We start from the raw sequence: 20,503 nt of genomic DNA, 5'->3' as shown, positions 1-20,503 counted from the left end.
GCTAATCTACTGCAGTACTCTCCTGATGTTTCATACTGGTACATAAATTGTTGCAGAAGAAACTGGGGAAAAATACCTGCCTGTAATCCCTTTGTGACTTGGACTGTCACTGTAACAAAAAAGTTCTAAAGCTGAAATGATGCTCTTTTAAACACTCTTAAACAGTATGAAAACAACTTTTGTGCAAGTCCAAGGAGTGTGTTCTAGTAGAGATCTTGGGCTGTGTTGGCTGCTGAAGGAGCCATGCTGAACTGGCATGGCTTATCTGCAGAAGTTATACAAGTGAGAGCTGTTAATGGGAAGATGCTGCTTTTTGAAGCCACAGGCAATTAGAAAGAGGCTCAACTTCAATGGTGGCTTATCATTACACTTTTTAAATTAATCCTTCAAACTGCTTCTTACTGTGGTCTGTGAGTGTGCGGAGGTCTTATTCTGCTAAATGTGATACATCATTTGTCAAGTGTATGTGTTCAGCAGCACTGGATTTTGGCTAAAGATGCTTATTCAGGTTCCAGAAATGGACTAGTACAGCCTTACATGTTCCCCTTTTCCATTATGAAAGACTAACCACATCTTAATGGACTTTTCATGTAGTAACTGTGTACAAAGGACACTTTTATTATTTGCTCATTCTAATGAATCGCTAGCTAAATTTGTAGGTGTTTTTGACATGCATTTATTCTACAATGTATTTGGAAAATGAACAGACCTTTCTGTCATACAAATAGGTTTCGAGATGTGTTGGGATGACACTGCCCATTAAGATAACAGCCAAAACATTATTTTATGCTGGACATCAAGAATGATATCTGTAGTTTATTGAAATCTTGGGCTCTAACTCTTCTTTCCCTGCTCAAAGCTACCCGTATCCTGGGTCACTTAAGATTTAGAGATTTACTGGTAGACAGGGAACCAATCTGCTATGTTGTAATGTCTTAGCAAATGCAAAAGCAGTTAGTGGGGTTTCTGGTGGTAAAGAATGACCAACTTACTGCTGTTTTCTCAAAGAGTTGAAGAATGTCTTGTCTGTTGATCTATAGCTGCCTCCCTTTTCCTGACTCTTAAATATGGCGCATGCTTGACAGCCTTATTGCTTTAACTGCTTTCATTTTAAGATCTCTTCCTTTCATGTTGCCCTCTGGAGTGTACTCTGCACAGGGTTGTTGCTGCATGGCAGTCAGTCTTGGTAATGGAAATTCCATCAAACGTTTCTTATCTTCTTCTCGGCCCTCTTTAATCTGCTACATTGCTCTCCTCTGCTATGGTCAGCAGTCACATTCCCTGTCTTACTGCAAATCCAGATACACTGAAACCTGAGACCATTCTTCCCATGTTCAGTTCCATCCCAGTGACAAATCTAATTGCATTGCCTCCACAGCTGCTTTGATGTGCCCAGCTTTTCTTTGCTTTTCAGTAACTTTGTTCTATGTTATTAACCACAAGCTGAGGCTTCTTTTGTTCTTTTTTCCTCCATTGTTTTTTTTTTTCTTTACTTGAGTTATTTTCCTTGCCACATAATGAAATGTCCTCCTAATATTTCTTAGTAGAAAGGAAAGGCTTTCTTCAAGAGTTGGTCTTTCCTTATCATATGATTCTATGATAAGGGAAGACCAACTCTTGAAGGATGAGGGGAAATGGCCTCAAGTTGTGCCATGGTAAGTTTAGGTTGGATATCAGGAAAAACTTGCTTACAGAAAGGGTTGTTAAGCACTGGGATAGGCTCCCCAGGGAGGTGGTTGAGTCACCATCCCTGAATGTGATTAAAAACCATTTGGATGTGGTGCTCAGGGATATGATTTAGCAGAGGGTAGTTAGAGTTATGGTCGTATGGTTAGGTCACGGTTGGACTCAATGACCTTTAAGGTCTTTTCCAACCTGAGCGATTCTATGGTTCTAGGAGCATGTAAATACTTTCACAGACAACTGGCCAACCCTCAGTAAGCAGGTGAAGGGGTTCTAATCAAACTGATCGAGTTGCGTTAAATGCCCCAGTCTATGTGTGCAGAGTGCATATGACAAAAGAGTTTCCTTATTTGAGCCTGCGCAACATTTTTCTTTAGGATGAGGGCAGTCAGCTGCTACTTAGGCCTGTGTTTAGAGCAACAGCTGCTTACAGGGTTTGAAAAACATTTGGAAAGCAATACAGAGAAACATTTGCAGCCACAGAAGCTGTTAAAGTAAGCATCCTGAAGTAGTCCCCTTAATTAGATGCTTTTTGATAAATAATGCTTCTAGTGGCTAACTATGGGATGATGGGGGGCACTGTTCCTGGTTGCCTATGGAGTGCATATCTGGAATCCCATGGGGCCTGCTCTCACAAGCCTGAGAGTATATTCCCAAAATGACTTTATAGTCAACATAAAGGAATTAGTTTATGAACAGCTTTTGCGTTAATCTGATAGCACCAAGCATGCTTCCAATAGAAAGGAAGGTCTTTCATTGGAAGCATGGAAAAAGGAAAGTGTCTGGTTCTGTGCCAATCTGAATGTTCTGTGTTCACATCTTTACAAGTAGACGAAGGAGCTGAAGTTCAGTTCCATGTATGCAATCTGGAAAACAAGTGGTGTCCTCTGTGCACAGCTGCTCTCACAATGTCATTTCCATAAATCTTTCATCTTTGCTTATAGTTTAAGCGTAAATTATTGTTTGAGTGTGGAACTACTTCACCGTTCTAGCTTGTTAGCTTCTTGAGCCTGCTCAAAAATGGGTTAGTTATCAAAATAAGTGGTTATTTCCTTATATTTTTAATCAGTATGTTAGAAGTCAAGGTTTGAATCATGAATGTTATCTGTGGCAGTACTTATGCATCCTACGTTGCAGTCAAGGAGATGTCAGTCTCCTGAATGCTGTTAAAAAATCTGCTCACATATAAGAAATCATATTCTTTGTTTTTCTACTTGGATTTTTTTAAAAAACATGATAATTTGCTTAAAAGAGGATTGAAGCTCAGTTGGTTTTGACTGTTATGTGGAATGGACTAAATTCTTCAAAGACCCTTGACTAGGAGATGCAAAAGCAATGATAATGATCTAAACTGCCACTGCAGTCACCACAGGCAAGTTTTCCTTTGTTGTGCAGCTTGCTTTGGGGTATATGTGTGTTTTTTCGTATTTTTCTTAAAGCCAATAGCAACAGTAGCAATTTTTGACAGTTCTAGGCGATTTACATTTCTCAGGCTCAAGAGTCTAACTTGTTTCACTGTACTGTATCAACTAAACAGAAGATTCTGCCTCCCACCTAACCTGTTCCTTTAACAAGACTGGTGCTTGTAAATGCCATGTTTTGTTTTTATTTCTCACCCTCCCACCATTATTTTTTTTTCCCTTTTATGTTTCCATCCATGTTCCAAACTAGTTTCTAAGCGACGCAAGGCTCACCTGAGGCGCCTGGACCGGCGATGGACGCTGGGCGGGATAGTCAACAGGCAGCAGAGTCGAGGTGAATGATTAGCTTTGTATGGCATCAGCCCTAGGGGCACCAAAAACTTTGTGCACTTTTATGCACCTGAGTGCTCCCTGGGGTCTCTCTCCTCAGTACTCTTCTAGAGGAAGGCTGAAGCTTCAGAGTTCTGATGTGTATGTCATATATGACAGATTGAGGGTGTCTTGGAGCCAACATTAGGCACCCCAAAAACTGGAGGCAAACAGTTATGTGTAATTATGTAGCATGACTGCTTGTGCAGACTGGCAAAGTTCACATCTGTTGCGTTTTAACTTTGGGCACATCTGTACTCAGTCTTTCCTACCTATGCAAGTACAAGGGCTATCAAGAGCCAAAAAAGAAGAGTTACAGAGAGATCAGAGATGATCAAAGATATCAGAGATGTGTGCTGGAAAAGTGCTTGCTGTAATAAGATGAGAACCATTCTAGTTTTCTTCTCTCTCCCCTGTAAACAGGGCTTAGTACTGAAGAAAGACTTCTAGGGAAGTTCTGGGAGCTTCTGGATGTCAGTCCTAGTACTTCAAAATGCCACTACTAGCAGCATCTTTTTAGCTTTGGTCTGGTGGGAGCATGGCAGGGGAAAAATTGACCTCACTTCATGTTTTGAAGTTGCATTTGGAATCTGCTAAGGAATCTTCCAAACCAAGCACTTCTTCAGAGCATGCAACTCATGTTTTTTGGAGTAAAAGTACCGCTCTCTGTTCTGTTCCCCACTTCCTTGCAGGATCATCCAGGTATTCACTGTACCTTATAAAGGAAGGGGGGAGAGGGAACCCACCGCTTGTACTACTGTGTGTGTGTATCTGTGTGAGATACTCGTTTTTTCATATCATCAAACTCTGCCAGATGATTCCTGACAGGAACTAGGAGAACTTTGGGGAATCAGTTTTCTAAGCACTTTGTTTACCAGTATATACATACATATGTATATATATTTTTTCGTTCCTATTCATACTATATCAGAAGCAAAACTGTAAAAATGTAGAGGCTGCAGGGCCAGACCTGTAGTGCAAAGTGCTGGTGATACTCAAGGATCAAAGTTGCATTCCCTTCTTTTCCCTCTTCTACTCATCATCTGTGCATACATCTTTTCCAGCCCTGCCCTCTGGCTGGTGTCACACTGTCTTCCCTGGCAGTCTTCCTCACCACACAGTCTCTTCTGTCCCAGCCTTTGTCTCGCTCTGTAAAAATTTCTTCCCTTTTAGGCCCAAACAGCGCTGGGTATCAAACTGTCTTGAGACAATGTGCTTTATCTCAAACTAGATAATGACAGCAGCTTCTCAAGGACTGAGCATCTTCCAAGGAGGATCTGCTTGTATCAGTTCCTTCCAATGCATTTCAGCTATAACTGGCCACATTAGCTAAAACTAAGGTGTATAGTGTCATTTGAGATGGGAAATTAGGGAGTTCTTACAGGAGCGGGTTGATGGGAAGTAAGGCAAGTGATCTGAGCACGTGGGGACACAATGGAGGTAGTATGCATCTGGTATAGCTGCAGCCTGTACCTGTGTCCATCACTTCCAAACTGCAGTTGTAGAAGTGTGAGTCTTTTTGGATGTCCAGCCCGCTGCTCTCTAACAGATCACAGTTTATGTGAGGTCTGGAGAGACTTACTTTTTTGCTTTTTTTTCCCTCCCATTCCAGCCCAAAAGGCTTCTAACAAGGCCAAATTTGGGTGGGTTTGCACAGAAATGACAGAATACTTGAACTGTGCATATGCTGTTGCTAGCCTTCAAGCCCGTGCTCCAAAGCACAGAAGAACATGAGGTTTCTCAAATATGAGGCTGCCAAAACTGCTTAATGCAGGGAAAACAGCTTCCCCTCCCCCACTTGGCCTCTTTCTTGGAAATAAATTCAATTAAACATTTTGGCTGAAATTCTTCCCACCCAGCGATATTCTGCTTGAGATGGTCCCAGCTTTTTGAGTGGTTAGCTCTGAGAGTTCACTGGAGTTCAAGGCAAGCTGAAAAGGATGCTTCCCTTCATTAGTGGTACTCAAGCATAAATAGAAACTTTATAACCAACTAGTTTTGAGATCAAACCGCTTAAGCCCTAAGTAAAGGAATTAAGATGGGTCTGAAGGCCAGGACTTTATTGGCAACTTTTGAGGCTCACTTTGTCTCTTTCCAGAGACCTTTAAAGAGGCTGAGCATCCCCAAATCTCAGATATCTGGGAGTAATGTTGCTGGGTCTGCAAAGAAGAAAGATGAAAGACAAATTATTGAATATTGTAGTATTGCTCCTTTTATAAAGCTGGAAAAAAATCTGCAAGGGGAACAGCTGTAGTCTGTTTTTACAAAGAGAAACAGATGACATTTGTTGCTGAAGTTTTCTCTTTAAAACCATCTGTGGTGTGCCCAGATCTAAGAGATTGTGTTGGTTTATGTTTCTCGTGTTGTTGCAGAGCTTTATTGTTGTTGTTTTTTCTAAAGTTGAATATTTCTAAATATGGTATATTTTCTAAATTTTGGCCTGTAGTTTTGAGACCCAGCCTAATACAAATGCTGATTGTGAGAAGTTTGAACATTTGTAGTTTTCTTCAGACAGGCGGTTGTTGGACTCACAAGCTTCAGAGTTCACATTTACTTGCACCGGATGAAATGCTGTTTCTACAAATGCACTTACTTGGAACTTCCCCTAGAAGAGGGCTTGGGATTGTTTATGAGCTTATTTCACAAGAAGTCATTTGTGCTATTAGGGTGTGATTGAGAAAAATGGGGGTTTACATGCTGCTTTATATGCCAGATATTTGCTGTAAGTTACTGCTTCTCTGGGTTTGTGCCCAACACTCTCATTGGAGAGGGTACAATGCAGGGGAGTATTTTACATTTATTTGTGCCAACAGTGTAGCAACACACAGACTGTATTTCTGCCAAATGAACCTATTACGTAAGAGTAGCTGCCATCACAAGAAATAAGCTACTGAATGAAAGAGTTAAATTCTAGCTTGAAAACTATAGGTCTTCCTAGTGCTTGCCTAACTTGTTGGGAAAGTGATGGAGCAGCGGGGAGACGGCTCAGAAGCCTCCAAATTGCTCTTGAGGCTTGAAGCCATCTCCTCACCCAACTGCATCGTTCTGTAGCCTGTTTGCCAGCTGTGGCAGCCTGACTGCCACTTTCGTGTGCTAAATCAAATTGGCACAGAGCACTACATGTAGGTTAGTTTCTTTCTTTTCTCCTACCCCCTCGCCCCCCCCCTTGCCACCCTTGTACTCCAAGGAAAGTAGTAAATGTTTATTACTTCTTGCTGGTTGAAGATCAAGCATGTGTAATTCAGAACTGCATAGAAGAAATGTCATTATTCTGTGTGTGTGTGTGTGTGTGTGTGTGTGTGTGTGTGTTGGCATGATGTTTCTGCTATTTAATGAAAAAAAATAAGAGGGGACAGGAAGGAATGGGAGAGAGACAAAAGCTGAAGAGCTCCTGTCTGCAGATGGTCACATTTGATAGCTGTGGCTAGTTCTTTTCTCTGCAGAATATTTAGACAAGGAAAGCACAGCCGGTGTTGAGTCGCCGCGTCTCTCTCTGGAGCAAGGAGACTTTTTCCAGAAGCAGGTCTGACAAAGGGGGGAGGGTGAGCAGAGAGTGCTGACTGAAGGGAAAGTATTTTGAAAGAAAATTCTTCTGTGGTTTGGAAGATGTAGGGTTGAGGCTGTTGCATTTTGCTGAGGAATCGTTAATTGGTTAATTTCTAGCCCAGCTCCCCTCTATCCTCCCCCTAACATTTCCAACCAGGCTGGGGTCACAGAAAGTTGGGGGCATGTCCAGGCACCAGCTGAGCAAAGGAAATCGCTCCCTTACTTGGCTCCTGAAGCACTGTGGATAGCTTGCACGCTTGTTTATGGAGAGAGAAGAGAGCAAACTTCTCAAATCTAGGCGAAGGAGGGGTGTGCAGAGCTTGTGTGCAGAGAGGGGCATTCAGAACTTGGAAACAGGAATGTCTGAGCGCTGGCCATTTGCCTGGGAGAGTTGAGACTGATTGTGCAGGGCTGGAAATGTGCGTGGTATTTTCACTGCCATAAATGCAAGGTTCCAGTCCCAAATACTTTACAGCCTAAACAAAGAGAAGGAGAGCTCATGCATCAAAGGAGCCTGGGCAAGTGGCAATTTGGCATGCATCTTATTATGACCGAAAGGTTTTTCACAGTGGAAAGTGATACTTATTTGGTATTTTTAAAAGCTTTTAGAGAAGGGCTAAAACTAAGCTTGTTTGGCAAGGCAGGAAGCTGGGGTAGGTGAAGCTTATTTTAGTAAGGATTTGAGAATTTGGGGGTTATTTGATACCACAGGGGAGGGAGCTTACTCAGGTTGATGAGGCATCATGGGAAAGGCATGGAGCTGAGCAGGGAAAGATGAAAGGATTTGGAGGAGTGGGAAATGCAAAGGGAACGGAACACTTGTGTGTAGTAGGATATTAAAGCAAGATGGTAGCCCTAAGGCTTAAAAAGTCAAGGTTGGGCAAGGGTGCCACACCTGGTAGAAAAGTGGCTGAAGAACCAGAGTGTTCCTGGGGAAGAGCAGTGTGCTGGGAAGGGAGCAAAAGGAGGTGGCTGTGCAAAAGATTTGGAAGAGCCTGAGGTCTAACTGAGGGGAGCAGCAGTGATAGAAGATTTTGAAGATGTTGGGAAAAGGAGCTGTTACCTTGGTGATAGACTAGAAGGAATCTGAAATAACCAGTGCCAAGGGAATTGGGCGAGATTGAATAAGGAAGATTTGGAAACTGCTACTGAAGTTCTATGTTACAGCTCTAGCAGTAAAACCATAGGTCTGCTTTCCTTGACCTGAGTAAGTATAAATCCAGACAGCCAGAGAAGGGACCAAGTTCCTTTCTCAAGACACCTCATAACTCCAGTGTGTGTGTGTGAGCACACATGTAAAATCTGAAGTCTCGGTTTGACAGATGGGATTGGAAGGAACCTCTTAGGCTGTCAGGTTTAGTGCCTTGCTCTTTCTGACAATTAAATAGTTTCTTCGCTGATGTAGCTTCATCTTAGCTGTTCTGAGGTTTTTCCTCTGTCTTATTGGGGCACCTGGTACGGAAAATGCCATATCCAATGTCTAAAACTTCTTTCAGATTCCATTTTCTCCTGTAGGCAAAAATACAGCAGATGAAACAAAAGGGAACCTGTTTGGGTGTTTGCTGATTAGAGGGAGGGTGATGGAATGAATGTCTCTGCTGGATCTTTAATGACAGGCTCTATTTCTAGACCAAAAATTATTGTGAAGCATTATTGTCTTGGTCTGCCATTATACAAGAATAAGTGTTGTTGGCATGAAGTCCTCCCAAATCATAATGTGATTTAAAAGCAATATTATAAGTACTTTTAATGCAAAAAGTTGCACTTTGTTAAACAGCATCTGAAAATAGGTAGAAAGGGATGCATGGGCACTCTCAAGTTGTCCTAGCCTGGTTTTGAATTGCTTGATGTGAGCTACTTTCATGTTTCTTCCAGCAGCCTCAAACAGGACTCTGATCTCAAAGCTAGGGTAAGCTGCACCATCACCAGACTCATTTGTGTATAGGAAAGGCCTCAGATCTCAGCTTATGTAAATGTTGCTTCCAAGCCTCTACTGCCTTTCTTGAGGAGACTTAGGGAAAAAACAGAGTAAAATAGAAGCCTGCTTTTGGGGAGAAGAGGAGGAAGAAGGAAAAAGGCCGATAGGGATGTCAGGTTTTGTAGTAGCAAGTGGACTCAGCACCGAGCTGCCAGAGGCTCTGTGGATACTCCAGGTAGGTGGTGTGGGTCTGCTAGTCCAGGCAGGGCAGAAATGCTTGTTGTTCATGTTTTAAATGTGTCAGTGTCTAGGAGGAAAGAATGGCACATACTAATCCTTGCCTTCCAAGCTAAGTGGGTTGCAGTTGGATAACGCATGATATGACAGGGTTGTATTGTATCTCAGCTGATCCTGTAAGGGAGTCAGACTCTCATCTCTTTATTTCCAGAATGCAGCCCTCTTGCTGGTGTGTGTGTTTTGTATCACGTAATAAAGCTTATTCTGCCCACTTGACCTCAACGGTGAAGTTGATGTAATGGAAGCTGCAATTGGGGAATACAAATTATATTCTTGCTTGATTTTTATTTTTTTTTCTTTTTTTCTGGTAATTGTTAAGTCAAAACTTGATGAATCACGATTAAACACTTGTGAATTCTTGGCAGATCTGGGCACGTAACTTTGTTGGTGTGTCTGGGATAGTTCGCTGATGTGCGTTCTATACTGTTGCCTGTCACAGTATCTGAACAAAAGCAGCATATTTCAGAATTGCCAGTGTAATTCAGTGCAGTGTCTTGCCACTGGCTGCTGCTGCTCTGCTGCTTCTCTCATGAAGCCATTCATCTGTGTTAAGTCTTCCCAGTAACTTTACGTATCAATCATAAAGTGTCAAATACCTTCTCTTAAAGACTTGTGAATAGTACTCTGATATGTTGAATGCTACATCAGTTCTCTTAAGTTGATGCATCTATTGAAAGCTCCACTGCTCCCTCCTGCAAATGTTGGTTTATGTGTAACATCCTCTGGCTGGAGAAAGTCTCTGAGAAACAAACCGGAATTACACTTGGGTTACAAGGAGACCCGTGTCTTCAGAGTACTGTTTAAGTTCCAAACCTCCTGTGTGTTTGTGGTATCCTCTGCACCACTGACAGAAACCAAATGTATGTAATCTTGGAAATGACCATAATTTTTGCTTTGAAAGCACTTTGCAAGGGGAAATTTTAATGGTGCCTTCCTGTTTTTGATCTGTAAGCTTAAAAATAGAACTGCTAAAGACAAGCGTTGTAGGACCCTCTTTTTTGAGTGGATTTTTACCCAGCTATGATTGTTTTGCTTCATGAGAGAACTTCTCACTCAGCCTTCCACTTCTGCTCAGTCCCTTTTTAACTTTCCCCTTCCCTCCCTGCAGGGAGGAATCTCCTGAAGCCTCTCCTCTCAAAGAGGAGTTAACAGCTACAAGACTGAAGATCTCAGAATGAAGGTGCTCCTGGATAGAACAAGGCAAACCGTGGCAGCTCAGAAAGACCCACCAGTCTCACATGTGCATCCTAGTGTAATGACCCCCCTGGATGGGATTATACCCTTCCTAGCAATTCCCTGTTTTTTTTTCAGGAGTTGGCCAGTGTCTCTGATCATTTAGAGCCACTGACAAGCAGTACTGAGTATGATGCAAGGTGGCAAGATGAGAGCAGTAGACCACGCAGTAATGACAGTGCTGGAGGCAGAGTGCTGCTTAGAAGCAGTCTCTCCCCATTAAACCTAAGCAATAGTGGAGAGATCAGGAAAGGCTGCAGCTGTGCCAACAGAGGATGTGGCCTCCCCTTGGTATGGAAATAAATAGGGGGTATTACTTTTGGAGCTACATAGACTTGAAACAGTGTTTTCAGTAGGGTAGGAAGAGATCTAATGTTCAGAGGGTGACTGCATCCTTGTTTGCAAAGGACCCTGTCCCCAAACTTTGATTTCACTTGCATTTCCAGACTCAGACATGCTGCTGCTGGAGTTGATGGGTGACCACTGTGGCCGCTCCTCAGCCACAAGAGACTGTGCTGGAGCAGGAGTTTGGAAGGCTCTGTTGCAGGTGTGAATGCCTGAGTCACGACTTCCCCTGTCCTCCACAAAAGGAGGGAAATTGCATCCCTGGAGACAGTGGGACTCCTATGCCTGGCAGGAGGGGCTGGAATTGGCTGAGTAGCTGGCTGTAGCTACAGCAGGTGCATGTGAGGAAGAAAGTCAGGGAAACAGAGACATTCCTGCTGTAGCTGTAGTGGCAAGGGGGAACTTTGAAAACCTCAGTTACAGAGCAGCTTTGGTGTGGGGTAGACCAAGCAGAGCCTTCTTCCAATTCTAAGCAAGCACATGACTTAGCTCTTTGTAGCTGTCCTAGAAATGTCCCTAGAAGTGTCTGGTGCTGTGTTTTTCTGGACTGTGTTGCAGCTCTGTACCTGAATTTACTCTTGGCTCTCTCCTCTGCCCAGGGATTTTCCAGAGTTGACTTTAGTGCTTGGGGTTTTGTGCATGACAAAACTCCACCACAGCAATCACTTTAAACTGATTAAGAACAAGTCTGCCTTTACTGTACAGAGCAGGAACACAGCAAAGAAAACTCTTCTGAGACTTTGAAGCCAGGTTTCATTAGCTGCTTCAGTACTCATTGGACCCCATCTTGTAGCAGAAGGTGTCTGTGGGGAAGGTGTTGTATCTTGATGTTGATCACAGATTGGAATTCCTTAGCAGTAATAAAGTAATTGCATTAACAGGGAGTAGAAGAGAATATTTTCCTTTAGGAGGCAAAGGTTTTCACAGGTTCTACTCTGTCAGAATTAGGATCCAATGCATCCCATTGAAAGGAGTTGATTTCAGATGTATTTTTACTGAGTTTTCTGCCATTGGACAGCCTGCCAACTTTTTTCCCCACTTCTCAGGTGTTTCTTTCTCAGTATGGATTTACTTTTAATTTTCCATGCTTCACCCAGCAACAAAATGCAGCAGAACCACAAAACCCAACAGATGGCTGGGTCTGTTTCTCTCTCTGAAAGTGTTTTCCTCAACCTTCTCATAGCTCCACTGTTTTGCAGTGATCAGGAACTCTGGATTCACTTAATTTCCTGCCTGTACCTGTGCACAGACAACCATCCCTGTTTGTTCCTGGCTGTGCCTTGTGATTGCCAGCAGAAAGTGCTGGGAAGGCTGTTGGGGTGTACTTCAGTGATGGCCTTCGCTGCTCTGATCTAGCCACTGAAACTCATGCTGTTAAATGCACTGTAGCTTGGGTTCGGGGCAGGAGTTTGGTAATTGTTTTCAATGCCAGCTGTGCTTCTTCAAGCTAACAGAGGAGAAGATTGACTAGAACATGATGGAGATGGTAGGTGGGTAGGTGAAGATGCTGAGATGGTGGCTGTTTGCTCTGCCCTCTGGCTTGAGCTCACCTCTGCTCAGCCTGGAAAGGTGATAGCTGTTGGAGATGAGTAGGTGTTTGGCTCAAAGACCATGCTTGAAATCTAGTCTGTGCTTTTGAAGTATGTCTTGGCTTTCTTCTCCTTTTCCACTGCCCCTTGTGTACTTCTCTGGAGTGAGGTCTAGCAAAAGTGTATTTGCAAACACTTCACAACCCATGACTGCAAGATGCTTTATGGTCTCCTATTAAACACAAAACCCTTCTATTCATAGCTTGCTTCTTTAAATGCTGGTTCAAGCTCATTCCTGCCACTTCGTGCTGCTCTGGTGGTGCAGGGAGAGCAGTGTGATAGGCCAGCCCCTCCGTGCTGGGGAGCATCAGTCCCTATGGGGACCTGGGGCTCGGGTTTCAGTAACACAATGCTTCGTGCAGCCATGTACGTGTTCAAAAGAGCCAACTGGCTGGAGCTCCCGCAGTGATGCTTTGCTGATTTGGCAGCTGGGTTGATTCTGTCAAGTTACAGTATGGGAGTGAAGTCCAGCTACAAATCCTCTCTCTTACCCACTCGAGGAACATGGGGAGGGGAGGGGGAAACTCTCAGGGGACTTTGTGTCATTATTGGCATGGAAATGCTTTGTGATTATCAGCAGCAGGGTAGTGGCAAGGGGCTGATTATCTGTCATGTCGTCAGCATAAATGATCAGTGGGCCCCTGAGCTGGGCTCCGCCTTTTGCAATGGCTCCACGTAATCACTGCATAACAGTTTAAAAGCAAGCAGAACAGAAAAACAGCTGGACTAATTCTGATCCTAACTGATGTTGCCTTTTCTCCCTTCACTAGAAGAGAAGTATGTCACTATCCAGCCATACGCCAGCCAGGGGAAGGATGAGATTGGGTTCGAAAAAGGGGTCACCGTGGAGGTCATCCAAAAGAACCTGGAAGGATGGTGGTACATAAGGTAAAGAAGCTGCACAGCCACGTTTCTGCAGGGCCTGTGGCAATGAACTTTTTTGATTGTTAACTTAATGTTAAGGCTTGACTAATTCTGTAGCTGGGCAAGGAAACCCAGATAATCCATATTGCATCTTGAAGAAACGTAAAGAAAAGGCAAAGACAATGTGATGTTCATTAAAGTAATACTACAGCGTATGCAAAGGCTGTAGACTATTCCAGTGGGGAAATTCCTTAACTCGTGGAAATTTTTTCCTTCCTTCAAGTTAAAAGCCCGTATCTGAGTTGATACAACAGTCCTGACAAGGATTTCTGTTGTGTGTAATTTTAGTCTGTTCCCAGTGTAAGTTTATCTGCAGTATGTTTAAATTGTTTATAGCAATGCTGAAAGGCTGATTGTGGTCTGCCAAACTGTTTGGGGTAGACAGCACAGCTTTTAGGGACAAAAGATCAATTTTCTGGCTATGGTTCTTCGTAAAACTTATTGACAATTCAGGTAATTCATCTGACTTCTGCTTATCCAGACTGGGCATTCAGGAACGTATTCCAGGGGCAGGTGAAGTTACCATCATACGTCTAACTATGTATTTGAAATAACAGTCATAGAGGCTTAAGCACTTTAAAAGGATATTTTTTTATGGAAAAATGTATGTTAAGCATGCCTAAGATAGAGATATAAAGTGTCAGTACATCAAAAGCTTTCTCCATCTAGGCTTACAGAGCACATAGGATTCTGCCTCTTCATAACAAATGCATTGCTCAGGTGTATGGATCTGGTGGTACTGTGACATCTCAGGTCCTTTTAAACAAGAAGTGGTACAATAGCTTAAAAATGCTGCTTTATCTCTCAGGCAGTGCAATGCAGCTCATGAAGTCATCTTTCTGTTCAGCATTACAATTAGTAATGATTTGTTCCCTTTCCCTCCTTAAGCCATAAATTGTTTTTGTTTGAGTTCTGCTCGACTCATTAGTGATGAATGAGGCCTGTGAAATTGCTGACCAAAGCAATGTTGTTGTTTTTCTTGATGTCCTGCAGTTATAAAATAGATATTTGTCTTCCATCTAATGCTCCCATCGAGGGAAGAGGCTAATAAAGATAGCGGTGGAGTCAGGGAGGTACTTTAGATAGGAGGCACTCAGAATGCTTGGGTTTGGTCAGGTCACATTTTTTTCTCCTTTAATCATTCACGGGAGTGGAATCCAAAGCTGCAGATAGAGGAGCCAACAGCATGTAGGTTTTGTGAGGGAAGAAGCAATGTAAGATATCTCCCATTTATTTCAGTGTTCTTTGAAATGCAGCTGCATTGCTACAGTAGGTTCCCCCTTGCCATGCCAACAGCTCTACAATAAATAGAAGTCCCTTTTTTTCTTTTCCTTTGCACTCTCAACTAGGCACACGATTTTCTAGGAACTAAAGCACAAGTGTGTGCTTGGCAGGCTCTGCAGCAGAAGTGCAGTCTGGCATACAGTGACACTTGAAGTGGCTCCTTCACGTTCATCCACTTGAAGGCCAGTGGGTTCCCCACCCTCTCCATGATAGGCTGGGAATGCAGCATGCCCTTGGTTTTTCATCTTGAAGAGACATTTTGGGTTGAGCAGCCTCTGTTTTGTTAAAAGGTGGGTTAGCTCTTCCCCACAGGAGTATATTGGGTGCTTTGATGCCAGTTGTCCTCTGCTTCTTTAGGGCACTACTTTGCCCTCTGGCTGGAGATTTAGTCAGCTCTTAGAAACTTATTTTTCCACCAGCAACACTTTGAGTATTGTTGATGCAGTGATCCATCCCTGGCAAGCTGCTCCTGTGCAGCCCAAGCTGTCTTGAACTTCTTGTGCTATTTATTAGGCTTAAGCCCCCATGATTCTGTTTGGGACCGCTCAGAAAGAAGGTTCATCATCCTCAACAGTTCTGCATTCTGAGCACTGAGTCCCTTATAGGCAGCAACTCCCCCTCCTGCAGTGAGCATGCAGGGAAGTGGGAAGAGGCTGCAGCTGAATCCTGCCTTCTTGTCTGCTGAGCTGGATAGTAGCGCCCGAACACATGCATAAACATCCAGAAATACAAACAAAACCCAGCAAATGGAATCGACCTTAAAGACATCAGCATGTTCCACCTTAAATATGTAATTTCCCCAAATTCCTTGCCATGTGCTGATCCTCATTTCCTGTCCTTCTTTTTTCTTTCTTTTTTTTTTTTTTCTTTTTGTTCTTCTTTTCTTTTTTTTTTTTTTTTTTCCTCCCCCAGTTTGCTTCCCTCTGGAGTAATTCCAGTGCTCTGGAGCTGGAAAGCAGATGTGACTCTCAGACTCACACAGGCATTTCTGCTTTTTCTTTTTTTTTTAACATTCCTATGGTTTGAATCCATTTTTTCCTTCGTGTAATATAAACAGAGAGAGGTTTGGGATCACGGGGAACCAAATCACTGCACCTCGTTCTATAGCCCTCCCATCTCTTTGCTGTAGAAGCTAGAGACAGCATTGGTTTTTCCTTTATTTTGGACACTGTGACTTTAAAAAGATTGTTTCAAACGTGGAGAAGTAAAATAAATGCTCTGACGTAGATCCTTCGTACTGCTCCGCTGAGCTCAATGGATCTGTGCGCATCCTGATGACATTAGCACCCATTATTTAAATCTTGCTTTCTATCTTTATCCTTACCTGGAGGTAACCTCATGGTGCCCGCCATCATTGAAATAACAACACACTAAGCAAAGGATTTGCAATCAGCCTGCTGCTTCAGTTTTGTTGTTTGTTCTGAGCCTGAACCCAAGTGAATGAGGTGCACTTGGGGTTGTAAGTAGCTGCCCCAGAGCTGGGAGGGACCTAGGCTGGGGTTTTGAGGTATTTCCAGTGAGTTGTGATTATAAATGGAGGAAGGATGTTTGTGATTCAGCTCTTGGACATGAAGTGAAGGTCGTTACTGGTTCAAGACTTCTCTGAAGCTGGTTGGCATTTGCCTTAGTTCTTGATCTCCCTATTTTATAGGTGAGAGTAGCCTTTGATGTCATGTTTGCAAAAGGGGCCTGAAATTACCACGTTCAAGGACTAAGGTGTAAGCCCGTTTGATGTCTCATATAAGCATCATTTTATTTGTGGAGATGCAAAAATAATCTGGCAGTTGTTGGCAGCTACTGCTCAGCATTAACTTGAGATTGAATTTACTGACTCATAGGAAGGAGCAGCTAGCAACAGCCTCTGCTGTGAGGGTATGTTGCCCAGAGTTACAAACTGTCCAGATATTGCTGCTTCTATTCATTGGGAGAAACTGTGTGAGATCAGAGGTCTGAAGCAGCAGGGTTATATGGGCTGATCCAAACAGCCACACACAGTTGGCAGGAGAACTAACAAGCCAGCACAGAACCTGCCTGTTGCTGCTTTTCTGATCATAAACATGTTAAGTCACCCACAAACTATGATGGATGTAGAATGTTTTTTCTTGCTGATTTTTTGCACAATCAAGCTCTGTTAAAAGCAATCTTTGCAGTGTTCAGTGCACTGGCCAGCGTAGCTTTCTCTCTCAAGCTAAAATCTTTACATTTCCAAATCATGTAAAGTTCTGTGTCCTTCCAAAAACAGCGACAAACTTACCTAATGCACTGGTCTGTAGCTGTGCAGAAGGACCATCTACTGCAAAAGCAGATGGAGCAAAAAGTCTTTGGGACCGAGAAGACTCCCCATACTGGGGGGTATGGAACATATGGAAGTCTTTCTTTTTTCTTTCAGCTTGGTTTGTGGTTTGTCTGAAAATCCTCAAAGAGGACAGAATTGCATGGATCGAAGTTGCATGTTGATACAGTATCAGTAGCTTGTTGTTGCGTATCTGTTAGAAGCCAAATCAAGTCATTATCACTTCATTACTTTTTATTAGTCTCCTTGCTGCAAACAAAGCTCAAAGCTCTTGGGGTGTTTTTCTTTGATACCAGAATCCTTGGAAAAACTCATAGCTGAACTCTCTGAACAGGGAAGATCCTTATCTTTGCCTTCATGCGTGACAGAGAGAAGCTGCTGTAGGGAACAGCAGCATCTCTGTTTTGTGTCCTTGTTGATGTAGATGAGAAGGGAGGAAAAAGCAAGCTTTTGAACACAGAGATCCTTGTACATCTTGCTGTAAGTACAGCAACTGTACTTTCTTTTGTACAATGAGATACTAACAAAAAGTCTAAGGAAGACAACATACAGTTTGTCTTCCTGTTCCATCCATAAAGTTCCGGTGCCTTTCATGAGTGTCCAAGTGTGATGGATGAGCCCAGGATATGCCCTGATGCAGTAATCCCACAGCGAATCACTGAATCCTTGCTTTGCATAACAGTTATGAATCTGATTGAAATCTATTTGATAATATTTCCCTACCCTCCCCCCTTAGCTTCCTCCTCTGCAGTCTGAATTTCTATTTTCATTGAAGAGCCTTAGAGTCCTACTGTTTTAGCCTTTGTATTTCCTGCAGATTTCCTGAGCACCAGGAATTTAAATGGGGCCTGCTTTCCCACTTACAGTTCAAGCACCTGCCTTGGGTATCGTGAGAGATTAAAGAGAAAAGGGCTTCAGTGACTCACTCTGTAGCAAGTTAAGGTTTCATTAGGGAAAGCAGAGTTCATCCACGTGGTCCTCCCCGGAGTCTGATTGTAATCTGAAATCCCTGCTGAGGTGTTAGGAATGGCAGGAGTTAGAAAAACCATCTTCCCAAAAGCCCAGTTGTGGAAGAATGACTTCAGTTTGAAGTGTAGCATGAGCAGCTCAGCCTGGTGCTCCAGGAACACATACTGGGTTCAAGCGTCTTTTCAGATTTCCCAGTTTATTTCTTCAAATAGCCCCCAGCTTGTTTAGGAAAATGAGTCTCTATCAAAGCTAGCTTTTTTTTAACTTTCTAGTCACATTTTTTCTTAACCTTGCAGTGATGGAGGAAGCTACATTGGTTTAACAGTCCCGTATTCTCCATAAAAATAAAAGAGCTGATCAGACAGGACTGGGAGTTATGAGAGGAGGGGAAGTATTCATTATTATAATTACAAGGAGATAGGATTGCACAAGGGCCTTTTATAGAGTGCATGTAGGGGCTCTGTGTGGGGATGAATTTTATTCTTATTTTAGCTCTTTTTCCATTTTGAGTTGCTGCTTGGAAGGATTAAAATCTTTTTCTCACTAGCTTGCATTTTTTGCTGCATGGAAGAATACTGATACATTATTATTAATACTGTCTAGATGGGGCATAAAACAAAAGTGGTCGAGCTCCTTTGTCTTGTGAGCAACTGTATTCCTTGCCCAGAGAGAGGGTTTCTTAAGATAAGTGACTTCTAACAATAGTCTGCAGTTTGCTACTAGCTGAGCTGACTCTGAGATGTCAATAGGTAATAAATTCAGTACTCAGACCAGCTTTTGTGGTCTCCGAGTTTTGTTTTATGTCATTGTTCATTAATTTTGCCCTTGTTGTTGCACCTGAAATGCATGAGAAAGCTGTGTTGAATATGTTGATATTTCCTCTTGCACTTGCAGGTATCTGGGCAAAGAGGGCTGGGCCCCAGCTTCATATCTGAAGAAGGCTAAAGATGATCTTCCATCTAGAAAAAAGAACTTAACTGGGCCAGTGGAAATCATTGGAAACATCATGGAGATCAGCAACCTGCTGAACAAGAAATCCACTGACAAGGAAACTCAAGCAGAAAATGAGACCTCAGAAACGCATATCACCAAGAAGGAAATCAGTTTGCCTATTCTTTGCAATGACTCTAATGGTAACGCCATGATGACACCGGACAAGCAGGCTTCCAAACTGGCCCAAGGATCTCCAGCCATAGCGAGGATAGCACCACAAAGAGCTCAAATAAGTAAGTCAGTAAAGTAGTGAGGATTTCCACCTGCTTGCAATGAATTGTTTTCTATCTTTCAGGGTTGGTGTTACCTAAGGTCAGTTTAGGTCAAGCGTGTGCTGCCCTTACAGCTGAGCCTGCTGTGTAGATATTTGCACTTGTCAGTAGATCTACTGGAATTCCAAGATACTGTCATTATTTAATAGTGATAAAAATTGACTTTATATAAAGACTGGCTAGTGCTTGTTTATCTTAACCACTGTGTGGTGACTTAACATTTTATTTCAGGAGAACACCATAAAATGTGCTGCCCCCAGCCCTGGTGCTGCAGATGATGTGATGGTGTGTTCTAATCAAGGAGGCCATGTACATCTTGCATTTGCTTTGCTTTTTTCCTGGGATCAAGTTGCTATAATGTTTGTACTGCTTTATCTGAAAATGCAGATGCTAACACTCATCTGGGCAGGGAATGTAAGACACTTTGAGAGAGGACAGTATAAATGTTACTAATACGGTGGATTATTTTTACTGCTGGGGGGAAAGCTAGATATTAGGCCAGTTCTTTGCTGGCTTGTCTCCAATGGCCTGGTCAGTTCCAGCAGAACATACAATCCACTACTTTCTGGCAGTGATTTCCTTTTAAATTTGCTAGCCTAGCTGAGATGAATAGCAAAGTTACCTTAGTATTTCTAATATATCCTCTTGGTTTCCTGCCTTGTTTCACAGAAGTAGCTTAAATATTTCAAATATTGGTTTCTAATACTCTCACTGTAACAGAAGAGAGCTGCTGATGAATGTGTTTAGCAGTACCTAACAAGTTAAATAAATTTTCCCCTCATCTTTCATGCTTAGGTTCTCCAAATTTAAGAACAAGGCCACCCCCTCGAAGAGAATCCAGTCTGGTTTGTATTGTTTTACAATATATAGTAGCAGTAGGGGTAGGTGTATGGGTGCTTTATTAGGCTTCCTACAATTGAACTAAGTGTGAGGGATATCAGAGACATTCTTTATTTTCATGACTGTTCATTTTATGGTTGAACAGACGTAGATACCCTAACTGGGAAACTTATGGAGTTCTGGGACTGTTATGGAGAGAAACTGGAATCTTTTGGTCCTGTAGTGAAGCTCTTCCCCTTCTGTCACTTCAGCTGAGCAAGGCTCTCGTTTCTTGTTGTAGCAGATGCCCATTTGGTCATATCATTGAAGAATTAAAATCTAGCAGCATATTAAGAGCAATAATTCATTAGGATTGCATTTTTGTAGTAAGATATTTGTCAATAGGCAGAATCTATCGTGGGCCTGTTACAGTGCAGTTTTCTGAAGTTGTGACAAGTCATCCAGAACAGAGTGTTACTGGACAAAGTCTCAGAGTAGATAGGCTGTTGTAACTGTGACTGGTAGGGCAGCTTATGGTTTATGCCCCA

The 20,503-nt window shown here is 42.7% G+C and overlaps 1 protein-coding gene across 12 annotated transcripts in view; it reads left to right on the top strand.

The window, feature by feature from the left end:
• The window catches only part of SH3PXD2A (SH3 and PX domains 2A), a 229,776-nt gene that overhangs the window by 196,598 nt on the left and 12,675 nt on the right, over positions 1–20,503 (top strand). For 9 of the 12 annotated variants that reach the window (XR_011904232.1, XM_072340995.1, XM_072340992.1 and 6 more), the window contains 4 exons: positions 3,355–3,438; positions 13,172–13,289; positions 18,766–19,097; positions 19,932–19,981. Coding sequence is in view for 11 of the 12 variants with exons in the window: in XM_072340995.1 (XP_072197096.1) it covers positions 3,355–3,438; positions 13,172–13,289; positions 18,766–19,097; positions 19,932–19,981 (584 nt within the window). In the remaining variant the exon portion in view is untranslated. The remainder of the gene's footprint in view (positions 1–3,354; positions 3,439–13,171; positions 13,290–18,765; positions 19,098–19,931; positions 19,982–20,503) is intronic. The other 3 variants (XM_072340994.1, XM_072341001.1, XM_072340998.1) reach the window with 1 other exon arrangement.

Source organism: Excalfactoria chinensis, chromosome 6, assembly GCF_039878825.1.
Source record: "Excalfactoria chinensis isolate bCotChi1 chromosome 6, bCotChi1.hap2, whole genome shotgun sequence".
NCBI lineage: Eukaryota > Metazoa > Chordata > Aves > Galliformes > Phasianidae > Excalfactoria > Excalfactoria chinensis.
This window is presented reverse-complemented; position numbering and strand designations above follow the sequence as displayed.